Genomic DNA, 27,228 nt, shown 5'->3' with positions numbered 1-27,228 from the left:
TTATTAAGTGTCTTAAAAAAAAAAAAAAAAAATCTTTACATTTCGAACCTAAAATCCTGTTTTTATGGTGATCAGTCACTCTAAGTTTTCTTTTCTTTACCACCCCCCCCCCAAAAAAAAAAGGCAGTTGTTAGAAAAATATCCCATATAATTTGAGTTTATGATGCACAGTAGAATTTCCATCAATACTTTATTCTGTGATTTGAGAGTATCATGTTGCTCAATACAAATAAAAGTAAGGTGAATGTGGTGGAAAAAATCAGCAGGTTGTGAACATTTCAGCAGCATCTCCAAACTCCTTCATCAAAGACTTCATCAGATTAGAGAGCCCATTTACCGCTCAGTTCAGCGGCTCAGTGACACTGCCATGCTCAAAAAGGGTCTGCCAATTTTGGCCAGATGATTGAAATTGCGAAACACAGCAGATTCATATTGGATTCCATCATAGTCTCCATTTCTTTCTTGATAACAGCTTTGTTCTGTTGCTCTGCTGTCGTCACAACCTGTGTGGAAATTGGAAAAAGAATGTTTCCTCACCTGATTTCTCAAGACTAACAAACATCTTGTTTTTCTTCCCTGCCCAGATACTGTACTTGAATTTTAAAGTTCATCCATTTCTCTTGAGCGATGACGGAAGTAACTGCAGTAATAAATGGTATTATTAGCAGTGTGACTGTTTTTAGCAGCGCGTAATCTATGCACCTGCTGAACAGATGTGCATCTGAGATGCATGCGGCGGGTTATTGAGCATATGGGACCACCCGTTTATCAGTCTGTGTTGTCAAGAATGTAATCGTGAGGGGGGAGTGACCACATGACTCTCATTGAAATGTATTAGTTTAAAAAACGTTGTTTAGGACACGAAAAGACTGTGCAAAACGTGCTCCTGGACACAATTCAATAGATTAATTTCCGTGACTCATAGCACGAATTGCTGTGAGACTGGGTTGGTGCGTAACAAGATATTCAAAGTTGAAAATGTTGGCTTCAAGTACTGAAAATACAGACAACTCAGTTGCAAGTCGAGATTTTCACAGCTGGCTGTTTTTTACATGGGACTTTTGCTACACTTCTGCATCAGAGAGACTATCTGTAAAGCAAGGGTGCCCTGTGCTCGGGCTGACCTACAACAATCAGGCGGTGCTATGCCCAGAGCCGCTGACCATACAGGCGTTGTGGTGCATTCCCTGTAATGCTGGTTGACAGTCGCTGTTTGACACCATAGAAAAAGACCATAGAACCTCAGGGACACCATGTTTGGACCCCTGAGGTCCCCAGGAGAAGTGTTTCACAGTCTGAAGCAACCAAGGTGAATCAGCTCTTTTTTCCTGGATGCTCCTCACCTGTGAACAAACTTCCTTAATACCCGAAGAAGACTGGTAACACACTCACTTCTTTTAAATCAGGACATAAGACAACATTTGCTCAGGATTTCCAGTAAAAAAAAAAGGTTTTACTATTCATGTTGTTGTTACATTTTTGTTTAAAACTATTGTTTTTAAGTAGTTCCAGGCCTGTCAAAACCATGATATAAAACAAAATACAAACACTTTAAAAAAGTTTGAAGAAGGGTCTCAATAAAGTTTTTACTTCTATTTATTCTCCCTTTTATGCATTTCTTAATCACCTTGTTTTAATGTATTTCCTTGTGAAACGCTGAATTGTCTTGTGTGTTATATAAATAAATTGGTGTTTCTTCAGTTAAGCCTTCTTATGAGCCCAGTTGAGGAATCCTACAGTGAAACCTGGAGCAGGCCTACAGCTCTCCCTGATTGGTCTTGCCATAGTAGGATTAGAAATCCTCCAGAGGACTCCACCCACAGTTTTTCTGCACCTTGCAACTCCTGCTCCTCCAGTTTGCTTCTCTGTCCTGTAACGCACTAATGCAGCTGCCTTGATTCAAATAATGAATGAGGCTGGAGAGGGTGACGAGGAAATCCTGTTTCTCCGGACGGTGAGTCACTGTGTTCATTGGTTATCCCTTTCAGACTCAGGTTGCTCCGCAGGTTTCATCAATTACAAATCAAGGCTGGAAATGAAATTACTGAGGCACCTTTTGTTTGTTTGATGATTAGCTGTGCAATCCAAGACTATAAGGTTTAATTAATGTTTTTGACCCCCTCAAATATTCTGGCCTTGTTTTTGTTCTTATTATAACTTGTTGGTATAACTTCTTTGTTGTTTAGGATCAACTTCATGATCTATGTTTATTGCTCCTGATCCAGTTTTTTCTTCAAGCGATGTACTCTGTTCAAATAAATCCTACATTATTAGTTATAGTCATAATAAAAGTTACTGTCCTGTCTTCATGTTACCAGTGTGATGCTAAAAAAAGACCAGAAGTGACTCTTTAAACTGAAACAGCAAGTCATTATCATTGATCCCTGGTTGTAAGTTGTCTTCTAACAGCTTGCAATCTTTGCCCTCTGATAAGGGCATGTCACTGGGAGAGCATCTGGAATGGATATGAAACGCATACATACGTCAACGCCGATGCGGATGGATGTCCGAACCAAAGACAGTTTGTTCAGTCGGATGTCCTACATGGTTTTCATTATGAAATGCAGAGTTGCCCAGATTCCTCTGAATTTCCTGTCAGGGCTAATTTAGGTTGAATATAAGAGAACAAAGTACCTGTGAAAGTCACTCTGATTGAGAGTGATAGTGAAATTGTGAGATAAAACTCGATTTAAGTAATACATTTTTTGTTTCCTTGTGAATCTGATCCCATGAAAAACCTATAAGAAAGCTTTTAAAAATAGCATTTGTTCCAGATTAGAAACAAGACATGCTGATGCCTCCTTTTGACAAGCATGCGCTGCTTCTTTCCAGTACTTGTGACATTTGGGTTGTCTGTTGTTAGACATGGAGTTTTCACTTCAGAAAGTCGACCTAGAAAATAGACTCGGTCGTCTGACCATCTGAATAGCTCTCAGTATCTGTGTAATGGGCAGTGTGTTCGACTGATTGCAGAGTGCTGCTGATATGAAGAGTGGCGAGGGGGTGAATCATGGGTCAGACAGTACAATATCATCCCAAAATAGAGGGCTGCAGCATGGGCACTGAGAGGTGTTGGCCGTCCCGGAGGCTGGTTGTCTGTTGCTTTTGTCCACCGTTCCTTAAATAACTCAAATTTATTTGATGTTTTCCACGTGACACTGAAACAGAGATAAGATAAATGTGAAGTGACTGAGATCTACTGTACATGCTGTGGTATTGAGGCCATGCTGTTATGGTGTCATGTATTACAATACATGTTACAGCAAGGAGTAGTTTGCCAATGCAACAAGGAGATCTTTTTCCTTCCCGGTTGGTGGGAATTTAGTATTTTGGTAAAACAATATACCTTCTCAATTGCAATTTGTTTAGATGGCGTTGCTGATATGGTAGAATGAAAAAGAAATACAGAGCCCATCATCCAAAATAGTAATACTACTGAGTCAAGAAAATGAAAAAAACAAAAAAATCAACCCTTTCTTTGGTGCTCATTATAGTCTTTTCAACTTTTTTTTTAGTTTTGTAGTGAAGTTTGAGCTTCTGATGATGCAACAACTCTGACAAGGAAATCGGTAATATAAACTTTGTGCGTAATTTCCTTGGTTTTAATTGCTTTGTGTTTACTTTATTCAAATCGCTTCATTAACTAATCAGTACATGAAAACCATCAGTGCTGCTCTTTCTTTGTGATTATAGCCTTGTTTCAAACACTGACAAAAGAAAAAAAAATACCAATGAAATGTTTCCTGATCAGCAGACATACATTGGTGGTTATAAAAAGAAAAAAAAGAAAAAGAAAACAGGCTGCATCTAGCTCCGACGTTGAGGGATGTCTAAATGTCAAGATGCAAACACACGATGCTTGATGGGGGAATTGGAGAGAACTGATGTATGAACCAAAGCTGCTTCTTGTCCTGAATCAAAATAAATTATTTTGTGACTGTGAGATGCTAAATCTCAAGCAGGACATTTAATGTTCTGATAGTTGAATTCCAGCCAGCAGTCTTATACTTCCTGCTCTGTGCGTGTTTCTGTCAGGGGGATGAGGTGGTTTTGCAGAGTACCTTCACCTACCAGGAGGAACATGTGAAGCTCTGCCTCGCTGCTGAGGGATTCGGCAGCAGACTTTGCAGACTTGAGCCCACCTCGAATTGCAAGGTAAAGTTGTCTTCTATTGCCCGCCACACACTGTGCGGATGAGAAGAACCAGTCTCTTACATCACAATGCCACAGTTTGAGTAGTAAAATAAAATATTGAGTAGTAAATATTCCATAAGTTCAAAGAAAAGTCAGTTGAAATTCATGAGAATACAACATTAATTCCATATAGGGATTATTTACTGCATTATATATGCTTATGTGTGTGCTAGAGATTTCAAAATTCTTGCCAGTTTGGACTGCCCAGTAAAACTGTATTGTTTGTCTGGGAAGGAAGCAGACAGGTGCAAACAAAATCAGTGCAGTGTCTTTTTGTTCTTTCCAGAATGTTCCTCCAGACTTGTCTGTGTGTGGCTTTGTCTTGGCTCAGTGTCTCTCCGTCCGAGCGCTGCAGGAGATGCTCGCCCACAGCCAGCACCTGGCTGCAGAGGTTCGTCGTCTTTTCATTGGCGGGACATGTCCATTCTAAAACACAACCGTTATTTTAACATTTTGTTTTGCAGGAAAAAAAAAAAAACTAAATGACAAGATGCTGTAGTCAGTATGCTTTATATAGATAATCGAAGTGACTTTATTGCTCATACCAATACGATTGAGCATAAATGGTGTTAAAAATGGAATATCTGCATAAGAAGCAAACTTTCTCTTGTTGGTAATTTATAGTAATTCATATGATTCATTTGACTTGTTTGAATCTTACAAATGGCTCCTGTCAGGTGGGCGCTGGAGGAAGTCATCGCACTCTCCTGTATGGCCAGGCAGTGTTGTTCTCACACTCATACAGTGGCATGGTGAGTCCTCTTCATGTATTCCTCACAGGAGGGCGCAGCTCTGTGAATATGGGGACATCTGTCGTGTTTTCCCTTTCAGTATCTCAGCTGCTTGTCTTCATCTCAGTCTTCAACTGACAAACTGGCTTTTGATGTCGGCCTGCAGGAGGACACAGGAGGTGAAAGGCTTTTAAGAAACATTAAAACGCCATAGAATTGTTTGTGCTTCATTTCGATGTGTTGTGTGCGAAACTCAGGGGAGGCGTGTTGGTGGACTGTCCACCCAGCGTCCAGACAGAGGTCAGAGGGTGAAAAGGTGCGCGTTGGAGACGACCTCATACTTGTCAGCGTGTCTTCGGAAAGATATCTGGTGAGTTCCTCAAGACTAGAAAATGGACTTTGTTGGACCAGTGGATAGCACAGTCAAGGGTCTCTTCTCAAGCTGCACATCTGCATGGGTGGCTTTCAATATTAAAAAATTGAGACATTTTTTTAAGAACTTGCTCTTATATGTACTATGTTTTGGGACCATTAAATCGAGATTAAACAAAGCAGAAGACTTAAAAGCTGTGACACACATCACGAGCACATCGGCACTTAGTTTCAGTCATTAAATTTTATAGCAGTTTTACTCAGTATTTGTCAAAAAAAAGACACTTTTTCAGACCAATTTTCTTAAAAAAAAAAACTCATTCATTTGGATCAATATGGTAATTCACAGGAAATTAATGCTCTTGTAACATATTATACATTTTGTCCAACATCATTAATGTTTATTCAAAAAATCCTGTTTATGGTGTATTCAATAAAATTCTGATGTGCAGGCATCACAATGTTTCATACCTTTAGTTGAGAAAATGAATAAATGCTGTCAATTTTTTTGTCGTTGCTCTTTCCCTCCATCTTTCACAATCACTTTACTTCTGTGAAAATCACCACCCTGTATGTCTGTGGCCTTTATCTCTTCTGATTTCATGCAATCTGTGGCGGCTCTGCCCCTGATTAGTTATTTACAATAATAGCATATGATGACAGTCTTGGTGAGGGGAAAATCGGCAGTTGTATTTATTTTTGATGAGCTGATTTTTGTTATTATCACCCTTCTGTTTTCCCCCAGCACCTCTCCTTTGGCACTGAATACGACAACAAATGCTTGAGTGACAGTTTGGTTGTGAATGCAGCTTTCCAGCAGACACTCTGGAGTGTTGCTCCCATCTGCTCCGGAGGTGCAGCAGCTCAAGGCAAGTTTCTTTTTTGTTTATGCTTCATACACAAACAGAAAATTGCTGCCCCCCGCCCCCACTCATGTGGTGTAAATTTGTCATTCCCCCCCCCCAACACACACACACGTACACACGCGCAGTCTTGTATTTCTATCCTTGTGGGGACCGTCCATTGACTCCCATTCATGTCTAGCCCCTAACCCTGACCCTTACCCTAACCCTAACCCACACCACAACAAAGCCTAACCCTAAAGAAATGTTTTTGCACTTTTACTTTTTTCAGTAACAACAACATGGTCAAGAAAACACTGTTTCTCCTACTTAGGACCGGAAAAAGGTCCCCACAAGGCACGTCGTTTCACGTTTTGCTATCCTTGTGGGGACATTTGGCCCCAACAAGGATAGAAATACGAGAACGCACACACACGCACACACACACACACACACACACACACACACACACACACACACACACACACACACACTCACAAACACCAGGAATCAGGCAACAGACCCGTAACGTAAACTGTTAAATGAGGGGATTTTGAGAAACAGACATTTATAATCTCATTGGCAGAACTATTCAGAATTTAGATTAGTATATTAACTGTTTAGTAGCAGTTAAAGCTTTTTTAGATCAGAGGTGTCAAGATCATTTTAATTCAGGGGACACCCATATCTTATGTTAAGTGGGTCAGACTTGGAAAACAATGGCATAATAATCTTTAGATTTAAAAAAATAAAGTTTTTCCTTGTTAAGGTGCAGATTATGCGTGATGTAAATGTCTATATTTTCACAAAATCAAACATTTATTATGAGACCTGATTACAATCTCAATATAAAGTCAATTTTAATGATACCCTCTGTTGCAAAATAGAGGGAAATATTTTAAAAAATAACTTCTCTTTTAGCTGTTGTATTATGCATGTTTTTACAACATCACACGGACAGGCTTTGCAATCGATAACAGTGAGGTATTCAGCTTTCATGGCTTTCATCTCAGCACAAGTGTTGTCTGCCACTCTTAAGAAATTTGTGTAAAAGAATAGTTTTCTTTGAAATGTTTCCTGTTTTCTTGGTGGTGTGGCCAGACTGGAGCCTCTTGCAGACATATTTTGGGCCACAGGCCTAATGTTTGACACCCCTGGATACTTTGAGATGGCTGTCACACCTCGAGCAGATCCAAACAGATCCTCAGATTTAATATCAAGCGTCTGTTACCTGCCGTCTTCAGACCTCTCCACAAATGTTCCCCCTCAAACACTTGAAGTGTTTCTGCTCCTGCTCTGACCTCTGCCTTGCTGCAGTTTAATCATGATGATATACAGAGAATTGTCTGGAATGGTCTTCTAACATGCTCTGTGAATTATGAAGCCTTCATTTTATTTCCCCCTTTCTAACCTGTATGCAGTTGCAGATTCCAGCCAAGGTCTCAGACGAACACAAAGAATATTTTATATGCAGTGTAAAGCAGATTTCGAGTGTTATTGCGAAGGCCTTGAATAGTTTTTGCAATACTTTCTTTCTACATGCATTTCAACTTGTATTTTTCTTACTAGTGCAAATTATTGTGAAAATATTACATTGGACTTGTACATTTAAGTTTACAATTCAGGAAAGAGAGTTAAACACAACCTGGATACTAGATAACATTCTGTAAAGTCAAAGCTGTATGTCATGGTATTCTGTTGTGCAAGCTGTTTGCTGCAGAATAATTCCAAGCATCTTCAAACACTGAGTTGTTTGTGTTTTTATTCTAGGCTACCTGAAGGGGGGCGAAACGCTGCGGCTCCTCCACAGCCACAGCGACGCGTGTCTGACTGTTCCCTCCGTAGAGCAAGGAGACGAGCGTCAGAGGTATATGTCACAAAGACCAGTGTCCTCCTGTAAAAACATCCTCCACGTGTGTGTGTGTGTGTGTGTGTGTGTGTGTTTGTGTATGTGTGAGACGATGCCTCTTTTCTTCCTCTAGGATAATGCATTATGAGATTGGATCAGCCTCCGGCCACGCCCGCTCCCTGTGGAGACTGGACATTCATCGTGTTGTGTAAGAGTACGAACCGATGCAATAACATTAGTGTCTTTGTTTGTCACTTTCACCTTGCTCTCAGTAAAACACGCCAAAAATACAAAGACTGACACTTTCACAGTGAAGCTCAGTGTCAAGGTGCTGCAGTAATTTGACACATAAAACACAGCAGGATGAAAAGTCTCAGGAAATAGAAAACGAGACATTATGAAGGCACTGTGACAGCTTTGAAATAAAAATGTAGCAAGGTTAAACAGAACTGATCGTCAAGCTGAATTAATTTATCATCCTGATCTGTCCACATACGTGTTTGTTGAAGTTAAAGAGAAAGACAGCTGCAACATGTTTAAGTTCTCAGTCGTTCTGGTGAAGAACTTCAATCATTTTCGGCAGTGATGGGTCAGTAGGGCAATAGGTCGAAATGTGAGAGCACCCTCTGCTGGATCACAGGGCAAACTACATCAAATTATCTGCAGCCCCTGTAGAGACATTTCAGACAGAATAACAGCTTAAACACAGACGTTTTAACAGGTCTATTAATGAATGTTCAAAGCTTAGATTAAAAAAAAAAAGTCCTGAGGGGGGCCACAGTCATTATATGTTAAACTAGAGAAACAAAAATAAATGTTCACTCCTGGTCTTTTTCAGTTGGAGCGGCAGACATACGTGCTGGGGACAGCCGTTCAGACTGTGTCATGTGATCACTGGGAGGTACCTGGGACTGACAGAGGACAGAGGCCTGCACCTGGTGGACCGGGACAAGGCTGACATCAACACCACCTCCTTCTGCTTCCGATCATCGAAGGTCTGGACCTACCGAAGAAATACCTTGAACGTTTTTAATATTTGTTTGAGATCATCTGCATGTGTATATGAAGATGTTGAAATATTCACCAGGAGTCAGCAGGATGGATTAGAAATTAAGAGGGCTGCTTGATGGAAGACATGTTGGACAAAGGAGTTTGAAGCCGATGTTGCCAGGCCGGAGAACATATAGAAGTACCTGAAAAAGATTCATGGAGGTTGTGTAGGAGGACATGAAGATGGTTAAAGTAATAATAGAGGCGGCAGGGAGTAAAGTGAACGACCCCTGAAGGGCGAAAGATCATCTAAAACGTCATTAGAATCACATCTCGAATACTCCATCAGTACAATGTAATTTTTATTTCCACCCCTCTAGGAAAAGCTTGACAGTGGCACAAAGACAAACGCTGATGGGATGGGAGTCCCGGAGATAAAGTATGGAGATTCCATTTGTTATCTGCAGCATGTGGATTCTGGGCTCTGGCTCACATACCAAGCTGCTGATGCAAAGTCCCGCATCGGAGTGTCTCAGCGAAAGGTAGCAAAATATTACCATTAAATACATTCGTTATTGATTACCCAAAAGTATGAAGCTCATTTTCTATTCCGCTGATTCATGTTTTCAGGCAATTTTACACAGTGAGGGCCACATGGACGATGGATTGACATTATCTCGTTCTCTGAGGGAAGAATCTCACAGTGCCAGACTAATCCGGAGTGCCATTCTGCTTTTCACACACTTTATAAGGTATTGGAAGCCGGATTAAGACCTTCAGTCAATCGAGGGAGGGAGGAAGAGATGGGGCGAATTCAATAACGGCTCGTCTGACATTTTGAAGAATGCATTTCTGTCTCCCAATACTGGATTGAAACTAAATGTTCACTATGTGATCGTCTCAGAGTGAATCTGAAGGACTGGAAAATGAGTCAGCATTTAGCTGTTAAAGTATTTGAAGTTAATTTTGCATTGTCATAAAGTTCTTTTATCATTCTATGTATAATCCTTCAATAATATTGTATAATTCTATAGATTAGATCTGATGCGAAAGAAGTTATTGCACATTTTAGTTTTATACGTACTGTATTCTGCTTTCAACTATTTGTGGAGATGGTAAATACAGTGCAATTCTTTGTGGTTTAACTGTGAATATTGTCAGTGACACATTCATTTTGGAGGCATGGACTCATGTATATACAGTGTATATGTTTTCATTCTGTTCAGAACATTGCTTTTCAGTCTATACACCTGTTTCTTGACTATCCTGATGGCCTTTAATCTAAATCCTGAAACGGTTTAAAATGGACATGGACAGCGTGGGGTGGTCCTAGTCCCTCTCATCATTACACAGGCCATAAAAATTTTACTGCCATCACATGTCAGAATACAAATCGCAGACTTCAACATATCTTTAGATGTATTATTTTAATTTCTCCCTGTTTGCAGCGATCTCTTCAATCTATAGCTTGTATTATTCATTCTGCTCAGCTCGATTTCACATTGAGAACTGAGTGCATACATTTGAAGTCTCATCAGCCTAATTAACAGTAGATCTCTTTCATCGCTTCCTCTGCTTGAGTACGCTCTCTCTTCTCATTTTAGGATGATCTTCTTCATTTTCAATCAGTGTGGCTGGCACTACATAGTCCACATTGTTTTTATTACTTTTTCTTGTTTGTGGCTGAGGATATGCTCTGGGTTTGTGTCTACCGCTGCACGCTTTTGCCATCTTGTGGTTGCAGTCTTGCTTTTCTTTCCTCATCTGTGTTTTCTGTGTCAGATCGATGACAGTATTTAACATTTCAAGTAGGTTGTCCTCATTGTTATTTATGTTGGTAGCTTCTTCACACATCGTAAAAGCTTCAGCTTTATAAAGTCTCACATACGTTCTTGCACAATCTATATAGAAATCTGCAGAGTAAAGGATTGAGGTAAATTTAACTTGGTTATAAATCTGTAAATCTGTTCTTGTTGTTACACAATAGGATTTAAAGCATTTTGGTTTAAAAAAAACGACTTCTCACCCGTCACGCAGGAAGCTGGATGGATTTAATCAAGAAGGGAATCTTCCCTCTGTCAACCTGTCAATGGAGACAGTGACATGTAGTCTGCAGGATCTGATAAACTATTTCCAGCCTGTGCTGGATGGGCTCAGCCATGAAGCGAAACAGAACAGCATGACAGCGCTGAAGAATCGACAGAATATGTTTCAGGAGGAGGTCAGTCCAAATGTGTGAATGAGTAAATTGTCCTTACATTTGAGTTTTTATTTTTCTTCTTCCTTTTTTCCTGGTCCTTTAAGTCGATGTTTTTTTCCCTCTCAGGGTGTGATAGATTTGGTGCTGGATTGTATCGACCGCCTCCACCAGAACGGTGGCAGTTCTCATGCTGCCGACGCTGCTCTGAGCGACACGGGAGGAGAACGGGAGACCATCCTCAACCGCTTCTATGACCTCCTGGGTGAGAATTGGCACAACATTGTGAAAGAGAACATTATACCATTAAAATCGATACCATTAAAATTCCTAACTGGTCGAAGATGTTAACCTGCACTGAGGTTGTCTTTTGTTTTGTTTTTTCCCCTCCAGCTGCTCTGATTCGAGGAAACCGCACAAACTGTGCACACTTTTCACATTCTCTAGACTGGCTCATCAGCAGGCTGGACAGACTGGAGGCCTCTGCTGGTTGGTTGGGTTTTGGGAGGTTTATTCAAAATACCAGTTGAAGTTACAATCGAAACAGACAACATGACGCACTAAGGAAAACCTGTTCCTTCAGGCGTTTTGGAGGTCCTGCACTGTGTCCTCGTAGAAAGTCCTGAAGCGCTCAGTGCCATCAAAGACGGACACATTCAGTCTATCATCTCATTTCTGGACAGGCATGGGTGCAACCACAAGGTAATGTGTACACAGCTTTAGTTGCGACATGCAACACAAAAATGCCTTTCATCGTGAAAACTCTGAAACTGCAAAGACTTCGGAATGCAATGGAAGGCCAGAATATAACTTTAAAGCACATAATTCATAAATAAGTTGAAGTACAAGAAGTATCGAAACAGATTGTTTATAGCTACTGAAAGCAATAAACAGAAATAATCGGACTGTTTATTCATCGGCCCCTTTTCCACACAATGTCATCATATACAGAACTATCCTATGAAAATTAACTTCAGCTGAAAGCCAGAATATAAAGCTGTGTTCTCTTCGGTTGACTGTTGTCTTCGTGCTGGCTGTTCCGCTGATGCCTATCACAGCTCTAAAATGATTTGTCTCAGTGGGTTTTTGTTCTAACTTTAGATGTAATTAAAGTACCTGAGACTGGAGCAGTTTGGAGCAGGGGTGTCGCTGAGCGCGTTGGCCAGAATTTACTCGTCAGTGATTCCAATCCAGCAGGAGGAAATGAGATTAACTGCACTGTATTGATTTGACCGCCAGCACAGGGGCATCGCTTATTGTCTTTCCGCTTTAGTTTGAATTATGTGGCGAATCAGTTCAGGCGATCAGGATTACTACACAGATGCAGCAATGTGTTGACATTAAAGATGATATAAAGAATTGAATTTACATTATACGATCTAACCTACTACATTATGGAATGATGGAAATGTTTGATGAAATGTTTTTAAAGATAAAAATAGTGTAATCATTAACATTCAACACAAAACTGTAGCTTATAATCATATTGTGTTGTCTTTTATCAGCTGCAGTGTACCATCGACCGTCTTGAGTGGAAATGTTTCTTCGGATTTGCCCCTGAGTTACTCTCGGTTTCGTGATGTCAGGAGCACAAGGACAAGTGCAGCAGGATTGATAGGAGCATTTAGGAGTGATTTTGGATAATTTGTTGTTTGCTCATCGAGCTGTTCCTGCGTGAAGCGCTGACAGGTTGTGTTCCAGGTGCTGGAGGTGCTGTGCTCGGTGTGCGCGTGCCACGGCGTGGCGGTGCGATCCAATCAGAACCTCATCTGCGACAGTCTGCTGCCAGACAGAGATCTGCTGCTCCAAACACGTCTGGTTAATCAGGTCACCAGGTATAATTCAGACTGTTTGTTTGTTTTGTCTTCCTCTCATTTTCTCTTTAGTTGCATTCAGTATTGTTTTTTTTTTTATTTTGATTTTGATTTGTCCTTTTTTTTTTTTTATTAACAACTGAACAGCACATTGTGTGAATTCTAACAAATATTCTGTTCATATACTCCCTGGTATGTTTTGTTTACACTTCTACTTCTTGTCTCCTAACACCCCGCTGCTTATTCTTAAGAGTTTCAAGAATCACTTCAGATTCTTTTTCCATTACAGCTGTCTTTCTTCACTCTCTCGGACTTAATTGAAGACTTACTTGTCGCCCTTCAGTGTCCCCCCTTCATTTGCTGCACCATTACATCCTGTCTGAATAGATGAGACCAATAATGTCAGAGCACAGATGTCTTCATCTCGGCCTTGTCCAACGAGACGTTGGAAAGTTGCCCAAAGCCTGAGGTGGTTATGACTCAATGATTTACTCTGTGGACATTTCTCTGGAAGTTTCCTCACATGTTCTTACGTTTTCAACGTTTTGGCACGCTGCATCAGTGTTTTTCACTCAGTTTCCATTTCCTTTTCCCTTTGAGCTTGTTTTTTTTTTTTTTTTTTTTATTCCTTACTCGATCTACCCTTTCTCTGTCAACAGCTGCCTTCTTTTATCATGCTTCCCCCGATCAGCAGCACATTCGATTCCTTGGGCCTTATAGCTTATTTTGTTTCATATTCCCCACACCTGCTCAGTCCATTCCCCAGCTCTCTTTCTCCTTAAGCCATGTCTCCATCTATCACTTCTACTTCTTGTTCAGCTAAATGCTTTATTAGTAAATCTGCTTTCCATCTCTTTTCCTTTTATCTCATCGGGTTTCTTTCTTTTTTCCATCTTTTCTTCATCGCCTGCCACATCTGGTCCAATGTTCCAGCTGCTCTTTTGTCCTTTCTTGTTTCTTTTCTATTCTTTTCATTTATGTTATCCAATCTTCCACACGGATTTTATTTGAATTTGAAATGATTATGAAGACAAGAAGAGTACATACAGTCACAAAGTCTCTAATAATACTTAGTAAATGTAAGTTAACACATCATAATAACCAACAAACTTGGTCCAACTCATTTTATTGCACTCAAAATACAAAATGTTTGTTGAGGTGACTTTTTTTTTTTTTTTGCTGGTTTGTTTTTTAGAACTTTGACTTTTTTCATAAATTAATGCCTGTTTTCACCTCAAACATTTTGTGACTCATTGCACAGCAGTGATTTACTGAATCTGTCTCGCCACCTGCTTCCAGAAAGGACAAAAAATTGGCAGTGACACAACTCCACTTTTCACTGTCAATAAGATCATCTGTAATTATTGCTCATCACAAATATCATCAGAGACATTTTTTAAATTGTCTCTTAGTTTTTTTGTTTTATGAGTATTTATAATGCATTTTGATTGTCCTTGGTTGTCGTTATCCCCACACAACCCCACCTCAGCATGAGACCAAACATCTTTCTGGCTACGGGGGAAGACTCGGCCCAGCATCGGATGTGGTACTACGAGCTGGTTGTGGACCGTGTGGAACATTTCCTCACATCCGAGCCCACACACCTGCGCGTAGGCTGGGCCTGCACGAAAGGCTACCAGCCCCGGCCCACAGGGGGAGAGCGGTGGGGTGGCAATGGAGTGGGAGATGACCTCCACTCCTACGGCTTTGACGGACTTCACCTCTGGTCAGGTGAGGATGTGCTCAATCAAGACAGAAGGAAAAGTCGCTAACTTCTAATCATGAGGAAGAGGAGCATGATTGCATGTATGCAAAGATAAGGATAAATTAGCACTGTTAGAGGACTGAATACAAAGCAAGGTGTTCATATACTACAGTGCGTTATTAGTAACACGAGCTCTGCAGTGGACTCAGAAGCTTGAACTTTAATTATCTGCTTCCTGAATCACAGGCTGCATGGCTCGCAAGGTCAGCTCTCCCCATCCTCATTTGCTGAAAGACGACGATGTGGTCAGCTGCTGCCTGGACCTCACGGTCCCCTGCATCTCCTTCCGGGTTAACGGGCTGCCTGTGCAAGGCATGCTGGAGAACTTCAGCGCCGGCGGTCTTCTTCACCCGGTCGTCAGCTTCTCTGCTGGAGTCAGGTCAGAAGTAGCAACATCCAATAGACTGATGGCCATACAAGCCGTGTTTCATCTTGACTCATCATTCTGCGGTTAATATTGCATTATAATTAACAAACGGCGATTAAAGAAGGAATGGATTTGATACATTTCTGTCTGTGTGAGGTCTGTTTAGCTGGGATAATTGTCCTCCGCCGTCCTCTTTCTGCAAACCAGGGTTCGTTTTCTTTTCGGGGGGAGACACGGAGAGTTTCGCTTTCTGCCACCGCCTGGTTTCGCTTCATGCTCTGAAGCACTTCTTCCAAAAGTCAAACTGAAAGTCGAACCGTGTCAAAAATACATCCTGGCATGTGAAGAAGGGAGGCAACGGCTGATTGGCCCCCTGGTACCTGTTAGTCCGCCCACCTTCAGCCCCACACCAATAGACATCAGCAAGGTAATAAATGGACAAACACACACACACACACACACACACACACACACACACACACACACACACACACACACACACACACGTAGAAGACAGACCTTCTCATATATGTTACCTTCATAGGTGGCATTGCCCCTACAACTCGAAGATATTCGTGAGAAAATGGCAGAGAATATTCATGAGCTCTGGGTGAAGGACAAGCTTGACCTTGGATGGACACACGGACAAGTAAGAAAAGTTCTTCAGCATCAATAAATGGATTGCAGTGCATTATAATAAGTTTTCCGCACTGCTTATAAGAAACTGCTTGCATAGTGAGAGGGGTAAAAAAAAATGCTGTCTTTCAAAATAGGTAAGAGATGAAGGGAAGAAGCATGAACCCTGCCTGGTGGAATTCTCCAAACTTCCAGAACCCGAGAGGAATCAGAATCTGCAGATGGCTCAGGACACTATTAGGTGAGCTCACACAATGAATAATTACCTGATTGTTTCTAAGAAAAAAAAAAAAAGAAGTCGTGCTTGCTGTTTGAGTGATTTTCATTCATTTATTTTGATCTATCAGGACTCTTCTGGCTCTTGGTTTCCACATTGTTTTGATGGATGATCATGCTGAGGAACATGTCAAATACATGAGACTTCCCACCAAGTAATTAAAGTCGTATTTAATTCTGAATGACTTGATTTTGGATGTTAATGTTACAAAAACACACCATGAAGACTTTCAGAATCCAGTTTCCTCTTCTTTTTTCCCCCGTTCGCAGGTATGAGCAGTCGAGTGGCTACCGGCCTGCCCCGGTGGATTTGAGCCGGGTCTTCTTGAGCTCAGACCATGAAGAAGTGGTTCACCTGCTGGCAGAGAACGAACACAATGTTTGGGCCAGAGAGCGTATCAAACAAGGATGGACCTATGGAGTCCAGCAGGTCTCAGACACTTCTGAGGAGAAAAATGCATTTGAACACTTGATACGCTGCTGTGGTCCACTTTAAACTTGGCGTTATGAAGAATATCGAGTATCTTGTTTTCCAGACTATAAGTCGCACCTGAAGAGAAGTAGCATCTGTGTCATGAGAAGGAAACATATATAAGTGGCACTGGTGTGTAACACGTTTGTTTTTCCATGCCCGGACGTAACTGGACCGTGGATAAGCCTCGGCTGGCAGCTGCTCTTCAAAAACCCATCTGTGAATTTCCTCCTCAGTTCTGGCCGTCATGCTTTTAACCCACAATTAGCTTTATTTGTTTTCTTCATTGCAGTAACAGATTCTCTGCTTTTTTCTCCACACGTTTTTCAGACAATCTTAACTGTTTCTGCAGGAAATTTTGTAATTTAAATGATGCTGTGTCGCTTTTTGTTTATTGTTTTTTTTAATTGGCATTGGGCTTAATGGAGTTTTTTTTTTTTTTTTTGTTTATACTGTAGCAGCGTTCTGCTGTCATAAAGTAACATCTATAGCAACTAAAGTGAGAATTATCGTCCGGAAAATGGTTGTTTTTTTTGTTTTTTTTTTGTAGTAAAAATAGATAATTTGTGTTTATTCTGTCACCCACAGACAGGATTGCAAACATCTATTACGTAGTCTAAACATTTGTTCTTTTTTTGCCAGCTATTTCACAATTTTGTTGATCAGATCTTTTTTTTTTTTTTTCTTCTTTCAGGATGTCAAAGCAAAGCGAAGCCCCCACCTCGTGCCTTACAGCCTCCTAGATGAAAGGACTCAGAGAGTGGGCAGAGAAGGCGTCAGAGAGGCCGTCTGCACCCTGTTGGCGTACGGTTACAGTCTGGAGCCGCTCAGCCAGGAACAAAGTAACTCCCTAAACCCTCTTTATGTCGACGATCAACTTCAGCTCTTTAATGTCACTTTTACATCTTGTCACAAGCATTATTAGAAATAGCTGAACCTAACACATTGTGAAAGCTGCACTGTTTTCAAGAGTTTTCAAAATGCTTTTGTATTATGGTGTATTGGGACTCGAGTGCAAATCATTTTTTTCTAACTCCAGCAGATGATCACATTATGTCTGTTTCCTGGATTTGCAGCCACGTTATCAAAGCCATGTCTCCTCTCTGCTGAGAAGTGCAGAGTGTTCAGACCAGATAAATCTTATGCTGTGACCCGGGGGAAGTGGTATTTTGAATTTGAAATACTGACAGCCGGGAATATGAGAGTGGGCTGGGTCCGGCCAGGCTGCACTCCCGATAAAGAGCTCGGCTCAGATGACCAGGCTTATGTCTTTGATGGATCCGAGGTAAGATATTCAAACTCAATTCTGAAAATTGCCCGTGAAACCCCAGTCATAATCTCTCCCATCAGCCTGTGCGAACCTTAATGTGGGGCTTTTGTTTTTGTGATTGTCAAATATGATTGAAGATATGAATTTGTTATTTTTAATTTACATTTGAACTAGCTCCAAGGCTTGTGCTCTTTCTGTTTGATCGCTATTGATTCTGGGAAAAGTTCTGTGAAGCAAACAAGCTGTGCTGTTCGATTTATTTCTTTGAAAATTAGCATCATGTTTCTTTTATCCTATTTTTTCCCTTTCGGCTGTCACTCAATCATTTTATCAGTCTTGCGAAAAAAACATGTTTGTCTTTGCATTTATCCTCATGTGATTAGCAGGATTATTGTACTGAATTGGGCTCAACAAATAATCATGCATAATGAATGTCCAAATCTTTAGGAATTGATTTCATGCTTCGTGCTCTGGACTTGCTGCTTGCAGGCTCAGTGGTACCATCAGGGGAGCGAACCTCTGGGCCGCCCGTGCCTCAGAGGCGATGTGGTGGGCTGCTTGGTCGACATGACCGAACGCACCATGATGATCACGCTCAACGGAGAGGCTCTGTTTAATGAGAGAGGATCAGAGCTGGCTGCCAAGGACTTTGATATCAGAGATGGTGTGTTTGTTTTCTTAATCAGCTTTGTCTGTTACATGCCGATACTGTCTATTGAACTAAATCCAGATTGTTGTTTCTGGCAGTACTCTTACCTGTATCCTTCCCCGTACTTTCCAGGATTGTTGCCAGTGGTTAGTGTGGGCGTGAACCAGGTGGGAAGGCTAAATCTGGGCTGTCAAGCGGGCTCTCTAAAATACTTTGCAGCGTGTGGCCTGCAGGAGGGCTATAAGCCCTTCGCGGCCAGCATGGCCCGAGACCCTGTCCTGTGGATGAGTTGGAAACAGCCTCAGTTTGCTTCCATACTGCCCGATGATCACAACTTACAGGTTATTTTGCAGCCCTCTAAGCTTTATTTCACCCAGTCGTTCACTTAAAATGCCTTTGGACTTGAAAAGTACGGTGCAATATTATTTGCATTATTTATAAGAAGATCTCCGCAGGTCCAAGAGTTGCTTCGAGTTCTAGTTGAATCGCAACACTTCTTCTGAAGACCTTGTTATAATCTCTCTCTTTTTTTTTTTTTTTTTTTTCAAGGTCACAAGAGTCAGTGGCTCAATGGATTCCTTATCCAGCTTGCGGGTGTCTCAGCGCTTGTTTGCGCACCATGGTGGTGGAGGGAGCGAAATGGGCTTTTTTCGGCTCAGCATGTCGATCGAATGCGCTGCTATCCTGAGCAGCCCTGCAGGGGGTGTGCTTCCAGTGGCCTCCAGCGCTCTCTCCCCAGCTGCAGGTAAATTATTTTTCACACAACAGACAAAACTGAAAAAAAAATCTGAAAAGGCACGTTTAGCTCATCTTCAGTTCAAATATCACTGAAACATTGGTTTGTTTTCGGGGCAGCAGCTGTTTGCCAAATCATGCACCGTCCACATCCGTGATATTCTAACATTTTGACCTTGATGAGTTGTCCCGCTTAAGCTCCGAGGTGCTGCGCTGTGACTAATGCCAGTTGTCCTTTCAGGAAGGAAAGAGCAGGAGGAGGTGGACTCTGACTTTGAGGTGTTGATGAAGTCGGCCCACAGCTTCGCAGGCTCAAGAGATGAGCTCAACCACAAGGATCACAGCCACGACAAGACGTCCAAACTGAAACAACGGTACATGCAGAAAACGTTTCGGATATTTCATCACAAATGTGTATTTTAGATTTAGATGCACTTTATCTGTTATTTGTAATTAAAATTACTGAAAGGTCAAGACATTTTTTCAGTGGAAATGAGAAATTATTTGAGACACAAGTTCAATGTTTGTATCACAGTCACTCTCAAACTTGACTGTGCTCTTTTGGAGGGATTAAAACACTTTTTCCTTTTTTTTTTTTTTTTTTTTTAGGTTCATGCTCAAGAGGACCAAACCGGGCTTAGTCAGCAGCAACTCGTCTGCACGGCTTCTAGAAGATGTCGTCATTGACAAAGACCATTATGATCAGCTCATTCAAAGCACCAGAGTAAGAGTTTGAAACTCATCTAATATCATCATAATCACATGATTACTCTGTAAAAAAAAAATAATGAGTGCCAATAATAAACATTTTTCCTAATATACCAGTTAATTATGGAACAGATGGAAAGCATTTTGGTGATACTCGTCCACATGCACATGCTCCCTTTGCTTTGAGATGTAATTAGAAACCACACTGACCAAAAGAGCAGGATGCAAATATCAAACGGTGACAACAAGTGACCTTTTTGTTTCAGTATTACTACTCGGTGAGGGTTCTTCCCGGCCAGGAGCCGTTTAACGTGTGGGTGGGCTGGGTGACCTCTGACTTTCATCAGCACGACACGACATTTGACCCCAGCGATGTGTCCACGGTGACCGTCACTCTGGGAGACGACAGCGGCAAAGTCCAGGAAAGGTCAGTGTGGAGAATTTGCCGATAACTCAAACACTAATTGCCGTCAAACGTTGTTGTGGATTGTCATCCTGATTATCCCTGTGATATTTCACTCAGCCCGAGTAATGAAAATCAATTCGCCAGACCTCTGAGCAGTTGTGTTGGATTGACAACAAAACATATTGGTGAAAACACATTATTATCTTTGTGCACAGTGTGAAGAGGTGTAACTGTTACATGGTCTGTGCCGGAGAGGCGACAGGCCTGGCTCAGAGTCGGAGGAGTGCAGGGTTGGAAATTGGCTGCCTAATTGACACAGCCACCGGACTGCTCACCTTCACCTCCAACGGAGTGGAGATGACCCCTTTCTACCAAGTAGGTCACAAAAGACTGAGCTGATTTAGCCTGTTCGGTCCACTCTCTTCACTATTTCTATCTCTCCATCCTGGGGTGTGCATGTCATATTTTAGAGAGTTATCAATATTAGTCATTTTATTCTATTATCGTGACGTCGGACTTTATTTTTGAATCAGGTGGAGGCGAGTACCAAGCTGTTCCCCGCTGTTTTCGTCAAACCCACCACCACCAACATGTTTCAGTTTGAGCTCGGGCGAATCAAGGTAACCGCTGGACTGAAGACAAAAGTAATCATGATGCAGAGGTCGAAAGTTCAAAGGCGGATGTTTCTCGTGTGTGTACATTTCCTTTCTCTGTCTTTTAAGTGTTTGACATTCTGTTCCTGGAGGGCTACTGCTCTTTCCTTGTCTCCCTGTTTCAACACACTTTAATCTGACGAGAGCGAAACCATCAGGAACTGCAGAAAACCTTCACACAGTATGAATAATGCAATTAATGGTATTGGAGCAGACATATCCATCGATGCTCTTTGTGTTTTTCTGCATCCAGAACATCATGCCACTGTCGTCAGGTTTGCTTCGCAGCCAGAGAAGGAATGCCAGCCCTCAGTGTCCCCCGAGGATTCAGGTCCAGCATCTCAGGCCCGTTTCTTGGACGAGAGTTCCGGAATGCGCTTTAAAAGTGCTGGTCGACCGGCCGGACGAGCGTCACGGGTGGAGAATCCAGTGCTCCGATCCCCTGCAAGTCATGACTCTTCAGATCCCCGATGAAAACAGGTTCGAAAGTCTACGATTGATTTGCAAATTCGCGTTGACTTTCGCATGTTTAATGTCACTTTTGGTCAAAAGTAATTGAACTGAAATATTCTGAATCAACAGATTTAATCCATGTTTCTCATTTTTTTAAATAACTGAGAAATGTATTTTACACAAACATGTAAAACACTTTTTTACCTCAGTGTTATTATATGTTGTTTAACTTTAAATGCACAACTAATTAAGAGCGCCCATCGTGGGGATGAGGAAAATGAGCTCGACACCCTTTTTCTAAGTCATAAATGGGAACCTTTGAATTGATTTCAAAGAAGTATCATCAATGAAATTTGTTTGTTTTTGTGAAATGCAGATCTGTTGACATTTTGGAGCTGTCAGAACTTGAAGACCTCTTGACCTTTCACCGTCACACCCTCCTCCTCTACTGCTCTTTGGCTGCTCTCGGAAACACCCGGGTTTGCCATGCCCTCTGCAGCTATGTGGACCAGTCGCAGGTCCTTCATGCTATTCAGAGTCCCCGCCTGCCCGGCCCACTCCGCTCTGCGTTTTATCAGCTCCTGATTCAGGTGTCTGTTTGCTCTCTCTCCTCTCTCTGTCTGTTTTTTTTTTTTTTTTTTCTATTTGAAGTGGAGATAATGTAGTTCTCATTTCATTGACGCTTGCTTCCTTTCTGCCTCCAGGTGTTCCTCAGCAGCCACACCACAGCATGTCTGATGATGAATAATGAATACGTTGTTCCTATGACCGACCAAACCAGAGAAATCACACTTTATCCCAGCCCTGATATTCAAGAGGAAAGCTACCTTCCGGAGGGGATTCCCAGCATCGGCCAGAGCACATCTCTCAAACCGCGGATGCATTTTTCATCCCCTTGTTTTGTCAGGAGTGGTGGTGTGGACGGAGCCGGCAGCGTCGAAATACTCTGCACAGACAGTCCAGAAATCCCTCTGGACATATTGAAGAACCTGACTGTGGAAATGCTGACGGCTGGAGTTTGTGCTGTGAGCCAGGAGGTGAGGGATCCTGCAGGAGGCAATATTGAGCTTCTGCTTGTACCTTTATTAAGACTCCTGTACAGCCTTCTGGTCATGGGGGTATTTGGTGATGAGGACCTGTGCAAGGTTCTGAAACTGCTGGAGCCAGACGTGTTCTCCACAAATAGTGAAACTTTTGAGGACGACATAGAGGAGGAAGAGGAAGCAGTTTGCCATGATGAAAAAGATCTGGAGGAAGGCAACAAAGGTGATGACAAGCTGGGACTTCTTCAAATGAAGCTGCCTGAAGCTGTCAAACTTGAGGTGAATGGTCTCAAAGTTTGTCTTTTTTTTTAAAACATTCTGTGATTTTTGGCATGAAAGAAATTCAAAAGAAACTATCAAGTGATATATTAACACTTCTTTTTCTCTCTCCAGCTGTGCCGGCTGCTGTCCTACCTGTGTGACTGCCAGGTGCGCCGCAGGGTCGAGGCTGTGATCGGCTTCTCCGACAACTTCGTGGGCCAGTTACAGGAGAACCAGCGCTTTCGCTACAACCAGGTTATGGAAGCGCTCAACATGTCGGCGGCCCTCACCGCTCGCAAGACCAAGGAGTTCAGACTTCCTCCAAAGGAGCAGGTTGATTTGAAAGTTTTAAGAAGTCGTGTATAAGCCCAGGAGTTTTCTGGAGCACATTTTAAAAAAAGAAATTTATAATATAACCCAGACCTGTTACAGTGACTCACAAGATGACTGGCATTTGTTATAACAGTGTCTGTGTTTTTGTTTGAAAGATTAATATGCTGCTGAGCTTCAGAGAGGAAGAGCAGGGAGAAGAGTGTCCATGTCCAGAGGAAATTCAACGTCTCCTGCAAGACTTTCATCATCTCCTCAATACACACTGTGGTTAGGCCGCTGCTTATCTCTCACTGATTGAATATTAATTTTCATTCAGGAAAGAAACTCTGAGAATGTACTTAATTTAAGTCAGGAAGCCTTATCGCATGCTGCTGTCTTTGTGCAGGCGTTGAATTGGACAGTGACTCAGAGGATGAAGAGGACGCTGAAATGTCTGTCAAAGAGCGACTCCTCGGTCTCATGGCGAGAGTCGCCGGGCTCCATAAGACTCCCACAGACATGGAGGACCGCAGATCACAGAACCCCAGTAAGAGCAGGTTATTTGTTTAATTCAGGAGAGGGATTTTGCATTCCTGTTATGCCCAGCTCGTTGGAGAGCGTAATACAGACGGGAGCAGCTTTTAAACAAGCAATTTATTGCAAACCCTCAACAAATGGAAACCAAGGCGAAACTCAACTTAATCAACCAAAACCAAAACAAACCGAGGTAGGCGCCTGAAAGAAACCAGTCTTCCAGGAGCGAGGCAGAGAGAGAGCCAGCCTGGATTTGCTAAGCTTTTCAAAGACCTCGAGTTGGTGAAGCCAATCCCTAAATGAGGTGGAGGGGCAGGAAATCAAGGAGGAAAACAAGTGAAACAGGAAAGCAGAGAAAACACGAATCATACAAGAAAACACAAAGTTCTGTGGCCGTCATGCGATATTTACGATGCTTTATCATAAACTTGACATTATATATACTGTGTGTTGCTTTGTACTGCTGACTTATACACCCTTGAACAACAAGTTTTACCTAAGAAATAACGTGTTCTGATTTGATCACATAATTCCTCTGCTTTCTCAGAGTCCCTCAAAACGCTGATTTCTGAGACGATGGTGCGCTGGGCCCAGGAGGGGGAGATTCAGGACCCGGAGCTCGTTGCTGCTATCTTCTCTTGTCTGCACCGACAGTATCAGGGCCTCCGGGGGCAAATGGGGGGATCCCTCTGCAAGGCCTACACCATCAGCCAAGCCTCAGTGGAGGACACCATGGCCCTCCTGACGTCCCTGGGACAAATCCGCTCGCTCCTCAGTGTCTGCATGGGGAAGGAAGAGGAGAGGCTGATGATCAGTAGACTCGGGTAGAAACGGATTTCTGTAGGATGCTAAGGAGCGTGTGTGAATTGAGAACTGGAACTTTAATTTGTTATTGAATGTTCAAAACTCTTCAAGCCTTAAGTGATTTGATTAACAATCAGATCTCTCAATCAGATTTGTCCTCAGATCCATGTCAGCTTACAGCTGCTGTTTATCCTTTACTGTTGCTTATGCATCACTGATTGCTATTTTCCTACCAGACAATGTATGATTCCCTATTTTTTAAGCTTTTATATGGCTACAGATATAACATTACTTCTTTATGCTAAACAAAGCAATACACTAACAGCCATGCTTGCTGTAACTAATGGCAACCCAGACTAAACAGTGATTGATGATACGGATGCATTCAGAAAAGAACAAAGTTTATATCTGCAAATTAATTTCCAACACCTTTGCATTGATCATTGGTCTCTGTTTTTTTTTTTTAAATTTACTATAAAATTCTAGAAAAACTCACTGATGAGGTTTTTTGAGTGTATGTTTAAGAACGCTTACTGTCAATGTAGTTTTCTGACAGTTCAGCTGTTTAAGCATCAGGCCATGCCAGTATAAGAAAAACAAAAATACACTTGCATAAATTATACAACCGTTCTTCTATGTTCAAGCAGCCTACTTCGTTTTACTATTGTTAGTTTAGTTGGAACCAGTAAGTACCAAGTTTAGATTCTCTGGCAATAAAGCCTTTTGAATATTCATGTTGAATATGATGTAAGGAAATGTTCTCATGGTTTCCTTTTTCTTCATCTTCTGATTCAGAGACATCATGAATAATAAGGTTTTCTACCAGCACCCTGACCTAATGAGGGCCTTGGGAATGCATGAGACGGTGATGGAAGTGATGGTAAACGTTCTCGGAGAAAAAGAGTCTAAGGTAAAATAAACCTCCATTATCTGAAACCGATGTCGAGTTCAGCTGTTAAACAGTCATACTCTTTAAAAGCTGTATAAAAAAGCCCTGTTCTACTTGCAATTTGGTAATCTTCCATTTTGCTGTTCCGTAACACCACCACCTAAAACTCGCCCCTCATAGGAGATCACCTTTCCCAGAATGGTGGCCAGCTGCTGTCGATTCCTGTGTTATTTTTGCCGCATCAGCCGCCACAATCAGGGAGCCTTGTTCGACCACCTCAGCTACTTACTGGAAAACAGCAGTGTCGGACTTGGTGAGTCACGTCTCTTCATTTGCTTTCTGTTTTGTATTGCCGAGAACCCTATGAGATGCACTCTGGCTTCATTTGTTCATGATGAGAGATTTTTACTGTTGCTACAAGTGTGAGCTATGCTTTGATTTTCCACAGGAAGTAAACTGTTATTGTATTGAATTATACAAGTATGTTTTATGGAGCTTGCTTTAATTTGACTGTGGAAATCAATATTCTTGATATTGCTTCACAGCAGCGAGTAGAGAGAATTCTCTCAGTTTAAATAAGTTTGTTTTAGGTAACACAAAAGCCAGAGGAGTCCAAAATACTCACCGTGGCTCATTTTGAATTGGCCAGCAGCAAAATTCCAAAATCTGGCGCACAGATCAAACCTGCCCTTAACTGTACTTCTGAGTTTTCACACCGTCTTGAACATGGCTTTGCTGCTAAACAAGGTTAATTAAAGACAAATATTATTACTGGTGGCTAAAAATGGCATAACCAAAGTAAGAATGAAGCGCAGAATCCAGCTCCTGTGAATTGCCCTTCGGTATTTTTCTTCTCTTACTGTCTCTGTGCCTGGGAAAAAAGATCAGTCACCCCTGGCGTAAACCTTGCTCAGATGTTTGCATGCTGTCCCTCAGAGAGAGTAATAACCTGATGGTATTGAGATTGGTTTCTGCTCGTGTCCTTCAGCCTCCCCGTCCATGCGTGGGGCCACTCCTCTGGATGTGGCGGCGGCCTCAGTCATGGACAATAACGAACTGGCCTTAGCTCTGAGGGAATCTGACCTGGAAAAGGTGACTGTCTCAAAAAAGCATTTTGAAAGCAGTTGTTTTTAGTAGTTGTCCTTTATTTAAATTTTTTTATATCTCTTCCTCGCATCATGTTTTGTTATCTCGTTGTACCTAAAAGCAAATGTGAAACTATTTGCTCAGTTTTAGACAGAGACATAATGCAAATCATGTTTGCAAGTAAATAAATGTTTTCTGTTTGTTAAGATCCGTCGTTTCTGTGTAAGCCGAGTTTCTGGGAATTGTAATCCACCATCCAGGTGGTGCAGTACCTCGCAGGCTGTGGTCTGCAGAGCTGTCCCATGCTGGTTTCAAAAGGCTACACCGACATCGGGTGGAACCCTGTGGAGGGGGAGCGGTACCTGGACTTTCTACGTTTTGCTGTGTTCTGCAATGGTAAATTTAAATCTTCTACCTTAACTTTACACATCAACTTACTGACCCCAGTACTCAGTTCTTCACTAGTGTCAAAGTCTGCAGCATTATGTTAGTTTGCGTTACGATCTCATTCTGTATGTCTTTGGTTATATATCAGCTGTTCGTAGTATTTATTCCGTGTTTCTATATACCTCCGACAGCAAACCTATAGCTATAATTGCTTTATTTTTTTTTTTTTTTAATTTACTTTTTATTGTTGTTTCAAGAAGAAGAAAAAAAAAAAACAACACAATTACAAAACAATAGTAGAACAAACAGCAGGGGGAAGTTTCATTACTTCAGCAACCTTTACACCAGTTGTTACTATACAAAATCAGGCCTTACTGTGCAAGCATACGTGAGCCACTTTGACCAAATGTCATCAAAAATATCCATTTTACATCTCAGTTTAAATGTGATTCTCTCCATAATGTATATAGTGTAGACAACATCAATCCAATCATTTATAGTAGGTATGACTTTTTTCAACCATTTTCTTGTCA

The 27,228-nt window shown here is 41.7% G+C and overlaps 1 protein-coding gene across 1 annotated transcript in view; it reads left to right on the top strand.

Annotated features, from left to right (window-relative positions):
* Nucleotides 1-1,906: 1,906 nt before the first annotated feature.
* ryr2b (ryanodine receptor 2b (cardiac)) overlaps nt 1,907-27,228 on the top strand; it is a 63,538-nt gene continuing 38,216 nt past the window's right edge. The window contains 46 exon segments of the mRNA XM_030106685.1: nt 1,907-1,954; nt 4,036-4,155; nt 4,481-4,559; nt 4,562-4,633; nt 4,885-4,946; nt 5,026-5,104; nt 5,183-5,295; nt 6,043-6,166; nt 7,910-8,006; nt 8,122-8,196; nt 8,827-8,983; nt 9,359-9,520; nt 9,609-9,730; nt 11,016-11,199; nt 11,305-11,440; nt 11,569-11,664; nt 11,759-11,877; nt 12,877-13,010; nt 14,479-14,720; nt 14,941-15,133; nt 15,329-15,548; nt 15,666-15,770; nt 15,895-15,998; nt 16,105-16,188; nt 16,304-16,463; nt 17,200-17,347; nt 17,582-17,790; nt 18,265-18,439; nt 18,557-18,765; nt 18,974-19,127; nt 19,389-19,533; nt 19,769-19,883; nt 20,134-20,294; nt 20,489-20,648; nt 20,807-20,893; nt 21,180-21,406; nt 21,756-21,969; nt 22,084-22,701; nt 22,816-23,016; nt 23,172-23,283; nt 23,402-23,542; nt 24,077-24,353; nt 25,129-25,243; nt 25,403-25,535; nt 26,211-26,314; nt 26,569-26,704. Coding sequence (XP_029962545.1) covers nt 1,907-1,954; nt 4,036-4,155; nt 4,481-4,559; nt 4,562-4,633; nt 4,885-4,946; nt 5,026-5,104; nt 5,183-5,295; nt 6,043-6,166; nt 7,910-8,006; nt 8,122-8,196; nt 8,827-8,983; nt 9,359-9,520; nt 9,609-9,730; nt 11,016-11,199; nt 11,305-11,440; nt 11,569-11,664; nt 11,759-11,877; nt 12,877-13,010; nt 14,479-14,720; nt 14,941-15,133; nt 15,329-15,548; nt 15,666-15,770; nt 15,895-15,998; nt 16,105-16,188; nt 16,304-16,463; nt 17,200-17,347; nt 17,582-17,790; nt 18,265-18,439; nt 18,557-18,765; nt 18,974-19,127; nt 19,389-19,533; nt 19,769-19,883; nt 20,134-20,294; nt 20,489-20,648; nt 20,807-20,893; nt 21,180-21,406; nt 21,756-21,969; nt 22,084-22,701; nt 22,816-23,016; nt 23,172-23,283; nt 23,402-23,542; nt 24,077-24,353; nt 25,129-25,243; nt 25,403-25,535; nt 26,211-26,314; nt 26,569-26,704 — 6,928 coding nt within the window.

The sequence above is a fragment of the Salarias fasciatus genome, chromosome 13, assembly GCF_902148845.1.
Source record: "Salarias fasciatus chromosome 13, fSalaFa1.1, whole genome shotgun sequence".
In the NCBI taxonomy this organism is placed as follows: domain Eukaryota; kingdom Metazoa; phylum Chordata; class Actinopteri; order Blenniiformes; family Blenniidae; genus Salarias; species Salarias fasciatus.
This window is presented reverse-complemented; position numbering and strand designations above follow the sequence as displayed.